This window comes from Dermatophagoides pteronyssinus, unplaced genomic scaffold (genome assembly GCF_027571235.1).
Source record: "Dermatophagoides pteronyssinus isolate colony J.1.1.1.1 unplaced genomic scaffold, Derpt_VIB-CSIC_2022.12 sq0007, whole genome shotgun sequence".
Taxonomy (NCBI): domain Eukaryota; kingdom Metazoa; phylum Arthropoda; class Arachnida; order Sarcoptiformes; family Pyroglyphidae; genus Dermatophagoides; species Dermatophagoides pteronyssinus.
Window position 1 is genome coordinate 2,603,434 of NW_027461531.1, and position 8,097 is coordinate 2,611,530.

General features: G+C 28.1%; 1 protein-coding gene across 1 annotated transcript; it reads right to left on the reverse strand.

Annotated features, from left to right (window-relative positions):
• Positions 1 to 866: 866 nt before the first annotated feature.
• On the reverse strand, positions 867 to 5,800 carry LOC113792812 (pikachurin-like). Its single transcript, XM_027342760.2, has 8 exons — positions 4,055 to 5,800; positions 3,419 to 3,943; positions 3,106 to 3,231; positions 2,756 to 2,993; positions 2,241 to 2,662; positions 2,013 to 2,178; positions 1,462 to 1,769; positions 867 to 1,339 (listed from the first exon to the last, which is right to left on the reverse strand). Exons 1-8 carry the CDS (start codon positions 4,857 to 4,859, stop codon positions 1,185 to 1,187), a joined length of 2,745 nt encoding a protein of 914 aa, XP_027198561.2. The 5' UTR covers positions 4,860 to 5,800; the 3' UTR covers positions 867 to 1,184.
• Between the last annotated feature and the right edge of the window lie 2,297 nt (positions 5,801 to 8,097).

The window sequence follows — 8,097 nt, forward strand, 5'->3', positions numbered from 1 at the left end:
AAAAATTTTAATTCCATAGCATTTTTTACTTTTTCATTTATTTTTTTTGAATGTCATCACCATCATAAGATTTCCCTTTCCCAAAAAAAAACCTAAATGATGATGTAATATTTACATAGAAATTTCATCAATAATAATTATAATTTAACAGTTGCTATTCAGTTCAAACTATATTATTTTCATGATTGTTTTCAATTTTTTTCCGGCTAAACAACAACAACAACAACAACAAAATCAGTCATATTTGATTATAATCGATTAATCGACTTGAGTTTTTTCTTATTAACTTCCATAACACACACACACACGTTTAGGAAATGGCCAAAAATCAAAAGTTTTTTCCAATCGGTCATTGACTACTGTAATTCAGTAGTATACTGAACAACAACAACAACAAAATGAGAAAAGCACATCTGTCGTCGATCACGGATTCTTCTTTCTAGTTTGCCCGAATGTTGAAATCGGGTCCATTAACCACACACACTTACACACATTCTGCAAATGAACTATCCGAAAGAGAAAAAAATGCAGGAATTTTTACGAATCAAAATCACACTATAGTTGTAATTGGACACCATCATCATCACATATAATAAAGAAATTCACATTTACGGGACCAAATAATATTTGTGAAGAAGAAAAAAACGATTATTGTTATTTCATAATTCGACATTAAGAAATTTGGATATTTTTTTTCCGTTTTGCATCAAAATTTTTCCCAAAATCTTCAAATAATATACCGTTATTCTATAGAATTTAACCATATTTATGCGAAATATAATCGTCGGTGATCGTTATATTGGTCAATTACATTGTCATTTAATATATGAAATAAATAAATCCAAATTATTATTATTTTTCTCAAAATATTATGTGTGCGGAATGTAATTTCAAATTTATAATAATAATAAACAGAAGAAGAAGAATAAATCGAAATATAATGATGAAAAAATTATTATTTCCAATTGAAATGAATGATTTTCTTCGTCGTTTTTCTTTTGTACATTGTAATGATATTTTTTTTTGTTTTTTGGTTTTATAATAATAATTCAGAATTGTGGATTTTTTTTTGAAAATACAGATTAAGTTTGTGATTATGATATTCATTTGTTTTGTTTTGTTTTGCTTTGATGTTTTGCATTATCACAGTTTTAGTTTATTGTAGTGGAAATTAATGATGATCATCATATACAAGTTCGTATGTTAACACCACGATCTGAATCGGACATAAGATTAATGTTGTAATTTTCATCGATAGTCATGTTTGATATACAACCAATGAATCCTTTTTCATAATAATAATCATCACCGATATTCATTGTCAAATTTTCTAGTCCACCTGTAAAAAAACAATAATTGTTGGTAAAAAACAAAAAATTGAAAGGAATTTTGTTTAAAATTAATTTTTCAGATAGGATTCTTTGGAAAAAAAATTTGAAAATTCTTCAATAATAAACATACCAAGATAAAGTGCACTTTGAGCATTAAGCTGATTATGTTCACCATTAATCAGGCCACGTACGGTAATATTGTCATCGATATGAATAAGTATCTGTCGTCCAATACGTATAAAATCTAATCGATGCCATTGTCCATCATCGATACGTGTATGATTAGCAATAAATCTTTTTGAATAATAATTATGACCATGTTTATTAACACTAAGTTTTATATCAACATTAATAAGACCATCGTTTAAGCCGATGGTTAAATAATCACGATTTCTATGTAATGATGATTCACCAAACCAAAGAATCAGACCGCTTGAACTAAAATTTGTTGTAATGGAAGAAGCAAATGAAGAAAGAAAAAGAAAAGAAACATTCCCGTTTATATTTAGTGATCAAAGTGAAAAAAAAACGATTAATAATTTATGCTATGCTTTCGATAATTAATTTGTTCATTAACTAACTAACTGATTAACTATCTAATTAAATATTTTCTTTTTATTACATTTATTAGAGAATAAAAACCCAAACTTAAATAAGAAATCAACTATATTAAATTAATACCTAAAAGCCCGAAGATTCAGATGAATGATTGTTTTGAAACCACGTATTCGATCCAATATGATAGGATTGGAATAACGAAGAAAACTATTACCATAGAACATTGGATATGATGATTGTGGTGATGATGATGATGATGATGATGATGATAATTCTGACCCTGTATTGACTGTAAATTTGATTTGAACATTTATTATATTGTTATAATCATAAAATTGTAATATAGCTTACGTTTAGTTTCACAATGTTGTCCAATATAATTTAAATTAGTTGAACAATGACAATGATAATGATGTTTAATTGGTTCACAATGTCCATTATTTTGACATGGTCTAATCATATGACATGTATGTTGACAATTATCAATATTGACACCAGAAAGTACATCTTCCAATAATGATAATTGATGACCATTAATTATAACTTTTTGTATACAGCCATGATATAATCGATTAGCTCCAACATTATGATGTATAGCATTTAGGCTTGTTACACCACCAATATAAAGATTTAATGGAAGTGTTAGCTGTGTAAATGCACCTAACGATTGCCCATGGGCGACAGGTTGATCATCCACTCGTAATAGACCTTCACGGCCTGTACGCGTTGCATAAATTGTATGCCATTCTTTCATCGATATTTTCTCGGGACTCCTGTTATGAGAAATTTTTTTTTGTCATCGTCATCATTTGGAAAGTTCATTCATCATATCATTATGTAAAGAAAAAAAAAGAGAATAAAAATACCTTAATATGGCAGCACCGGAACCAAGATCAAAACGAAATTCAACAAAACCATCGACTAGATTTAATGAAATAAAATCACCCGTTTTATCCATTCTTTCACCATTATAAAGAAAAAGACCATTCTGTTCATATGGTTTGATAATGATTAAAATTTCACTAAACATTGTTTCCTGATCACCAAAACCGATAAATTGTAAATGTGATGATCCATTAAATGATGGCATTGAAAATTCAATTTCTATTCATAGTGATTGAAATAAAGCAAAACCAAAACAAAAAAATGATAATTATAATCATTTCATTCAAAAATAATGATAATTGAAAAAAATTTGATAAGATAAAAAACATACGTTGTTCACAAAATTCACCCGTATATCCTAATGGACAAATACATTGTTTATCATTATTATCATTAACTGTACAATGACCACCATTCAGGCAGGTGACATGATTACAGGCATCCGAATTACATTGATCTAACGGTCGAAACAAAAACGAAAAAATTTGAAATTTGATTTTAAAGATTGAAAGGAAAATCATTTTTATCATCTGCCAACAATGTTATTGGTTTTTGCCGCAGGGCAATAGGAAAAAAACGGTTTTTGTTGTTGTTGTTGACCTGTCATAAATAAATAAACGGAAAAGAATGAAAAAAAAACTCACCAATATCGATACCATCAATAGTATCAATATAAAGATCATATTGACGATCATTAATCATTAATTGTCGTACACAGCCAATCAATCCTTTATTCACATTGATACGATTCCTAATCTGTGATATATTTGGTGATCCACCAAGAAATGTTTCCAAACGAAATGTAATCCTTGAAAATAATCCTTTTGAATGGCCAAAAATTTGCTGTCCTTGATTCAATTGCATCCATGCATTACGGCCATCACGAAATATATTGATTGTATTCCATGAATTTAATATGATAGGCATGTCACTACGGATTATTCCTTCACCCATGCCGCAATCGAAACGAAATTCAATGAATCCTTGTGTAATTATGATAGCTATAAAATCACCATCAAGATTAGTTTCTTGACCACTGTATAATAAAACACCATCATAGGATTCCGGTTTGAATTCAATATTGATTTTTAATGATCGATGAGCATTACGTAGTGTAGGCAATGCTAGATATGAAGATCCCATGAAATGTGGTTGCTTTACTTCGATTACTAAGAATCAAAAAATAAGATTTTTTCCATTAACATTAGTTGCATAATTGAAATAAATAGTATGGAACAAATAAAAGAGTTAAAGGAAAAGAAATCAAGAATTTCACTTACTTTTTTCACAAAATTGTCCACCTCTTCCCAAAGGACATTTACATCGAACTCTTGGATGTTGATTTTGTTGTTGAGAATAATGATGATTATGTTGATCATCATCATTATTTATTCGAATCGATGATTTTTGATTTTTTGTTGAAATAATATTTTCAATACATACACCACCTGCTTCACATTCAATATCATCACATGAATATAATGATGATGGATCAATAATATTATCAATGGAAGATTTACTAATTGGATTGATTTGATATGATTGAGGTATGATCGTTGTTGGAGTTGTCGTCGTCGTTGTCGTTGATAATGAAGATGATGATAATGCTTTAGTTTTGGAAGATTCAATTTTTTTCAATGTTGTTGATAATGATGAAAATAATTGAAATGTATGATTTTTTGTTAAATCAATCAATGCTATACATGAATAGCCATTCAAATGTAAATGATAACCATCTTGACAGGCACATTCAAATGTTCCATCATTTAGATCGAAACATAATTGTTGACATGGATTTGATTTATGACATTCACCTTGAAATGCTGCTTCAAATTCAATCCATTCATCCGATGTTGTTGTTGTTGTTGTCGTTGTCGATGTTTTACAAACAATTTGATTGATAAATGATAATAATAATAATAATGATAATAATATTGATGATAATGATAAATTAAGGCCAATATTTTGATGAATCGATAAATGATTATTACAATAATAATCATTAAATCGTAGACGACATCGTCGTCGTTTAGATATTCGTGATATCCGTAATGATAATGATCGTAAATTTAACATTTTTAACATTATTCATTTATGGAACTTTACAAAGAGAAAATAATGAGATAAAACTTTTATTCTTAAATTTCTTAGTTATAAATGAATCTGGTAGTGATGATGATGTTCGAAAGAAAAAAAATAAAACTTGATACAAAACAATATCCATAGAATATCCATAAACATAGAATATCAATAAAATTAGTTATTTTCACAAACACACACGAACAAACAAACAGTGATTAAGTGATGAGAACGAATCGAAAATGTAAAGAAAAATGAATGAAAGAATTCATAACATTATGAATATTTTTTTTGAATAATAATGTCACATAATAATGAATGATAATAATTGTTTGGAAGTACATTAGGTTGCTTAGGATTTTGCCGTCAATTTTTTTTTTTATTTTCGGTTGCCTTGGTATTTTTTCGATATGTATGTTTGTGTGTGAAAGAACTTTTATCTTTTTTTGGTTATTTTGGGTGTGTTGTCATTTGTTATTATTATTTGTTGTTGTTTGAATTGATTCACACAACAGTTTATTTTGATTACGTAATCGATGAATCTTTTTCTTCGTCAAATTCGGACAGATGTGTTTGAATTTGGAAAAAAATATTTTCAAATTCTAAAGAATATTATGAATGAAACATTTTTTTGAAAAAAATATTTAGTTGAGATGTTGGAAAAAAGGCCAGTCAATTCAATTCAATTCATTCATTCAATCAATCAGTCGGGCAAACAAACAAACAAATTCAAAATAAAACTATCAGATGCACAGAATTTTTACCGATTTCAAATGTCTAAAGAAATTTTTTCTAGATAGACAGACAGAATGGAATAAAAATTATTGAAAAGTGAAAATTGAAAACCGAGCAGCATTCTTTTTTTCAAGTATTTTCCACATTTTCAGTTCTTTTACATTTTACGATAAAAATAATAACGAATATACATCTGGTTTTTCCATTGAATAACCGAACAAACATGAACGAAAATGGAATGGATCGATACACATAGACAAAGTGTTCCAGCAGATTTTTTTTGATGGCGGTAGTAGTATAGAATTTCATTTCTACTATTTCTATTTCCAAATATATAAACTATATATTCTTGATTTTATTTTTTGCTGCTTACTTTGAAATTCTACTACATTCCTTTTTGGGTAAATCCAAGACTAGTCCAAAATAACATAGCGAATGAATGAATTCTCTATATGTATGTTGAGTGTGTGTGTATCTGAATGTATGTTTTTCGATTGTCTGAAAATACAGAATCGGATGTCAAAGAAAAAACGAGACAAAATAAAAATACTCAAATATAATATCTACTAGAGAGAGATAGACATTCTTTATCAGTATCGCATAGGTTAGTTTTCATATCCGAAATTCAGGTTTTTTTTCTTCTTTTATTCTTCTTGTACCCATGTACCATGTATTCTAGACAAAAATAAAAACATGAAAAAAAATACTCCGACCCCACCAAAAGATGAGAAGAAAAAAAATTCCCCAGAGAAGCCAATAAAGTTGATATATACAGTATAATACACATACATTTTTCATACACATACTATCTATATATTTTGCAATAGAAATGAAATGAAATGAAAAAAACAAACGGATACGTGCTTATTATCGTTGTTATTATTTTCACATATATATTCTTGTCTAATAAATTCTAAGGGTAGTTAGAAATAGAAAGAAATAGCAGAATGGAAAGAATAAAAAAAGGGGTTCTTTTCAATTCATCAGGGTATTGGCTTTGGCTTCAATTCTGTTAGATTTCTGTATATTTTTTTCTATTTTCTCTAAAGTTATTTATTTCACACAAGGTTCACCAACAATATAATAATACATTTATCCTATAACTTTACTATAACTTCATCACCCGTTAATTAATCGAATTATAACCAGCTCAAAAAAAAACGAAAAAGAAAAAATAGAAAAAAGGTTTTGTATTCTCGTTAATTCTGGTTCATTGTCATCATCGTTCAATCTTGTTGTACTTTGGGTTTTTCCTTTTCATCATCATCATTATTCAGTGGTTATTGAGTATATTATATTCGCTATAGAATTAGAATATTATAATGTTGTGATAAATAAACACCCACACATTCATACACCCCTTTCTTTTGAAATATTTTTTGTTTTCGATTGTTGAAAACTGATGTTGATGTGTTACTTTTTGATTGTTGGTTTCGCAGTTTTCTCGTTCATTGTCATAGTTGTCATGTAGTTTTTTTCATTCTGTTTTGTTCATTTGATTCATCTCTTCCAGGCATTCATTTGTTTTTTCTTGGTATTTTTAGTTTTACTGATGATTTGGGGAAATCGATTGTATCGGATGAATGGATGTTGAAAAAAAATGTAGGAAAAAAAAGCTAAAGGGAGGAAATGGAAAAAAATGCAATCGTTGTAAAGCTTTGATCAATTACCAGCAGAAAAAAAACGAAAAAAAGAGAAAAAAGGTTCGATTCTGGTTTTCTGGTCTTTTTTTTCATCATGTTCATTCTGCATGTTTCAGTGTTGACTGTTGTTGTTGTTGTTGTTCAAAAAGAATTAATATTGTTTTAGTGGTGTGGTAATATATATACAAAACAAAATGTTTCTTATGAATCCTATTCTATTTATATGAACAAGATTGTACCAACAATATATATGCTCTGCAAAGCAAAAAACAAAACAAAAATCATAGAATCCAGGAATCACCAAACACCATAACACACACGTTTCAGAATCATTTCTATCGATTCCATTTGGCAAATTGCTATGAAAAAAAAGAAGAATATAAAAAAAATTTTCTTATTTCACACACACAGACACAATACAGGAATTATTTATTTATTTATTTTTTTTTAACAAATCCGCTTATCGAAAGAAGCAAAATTACCAATTTCATTCATTCATTCAATACACTAAGTATGAATCTGAACATGGTGATGATGATGCAAAGCAAAAAAAAAAACCACTGTAGATTTTATTTGTAAATAACTGAATAGGGAAACCAAAAAAAAAAGTCAAATGCCAATGTCTCTCTCTATATATATAGAGAGAGAGAGAGAAAGAAATAAGATTTTTCGGGTTAATAGTCGTTTGGTTCTGATTTGGTATCAGACTTGGTCGATTTGTGGGATACCAGAAAATGAAAATAAATATAAAAAAAATTTCCATCGAATTGAAAACAAAATCAAATTCTTGTTTGTTTTTTTCCGTTGTTGTTGTTCATTTTTTTCATGTCCAATGTGATGTTCGAATGTTATATTTAAAATTGTTG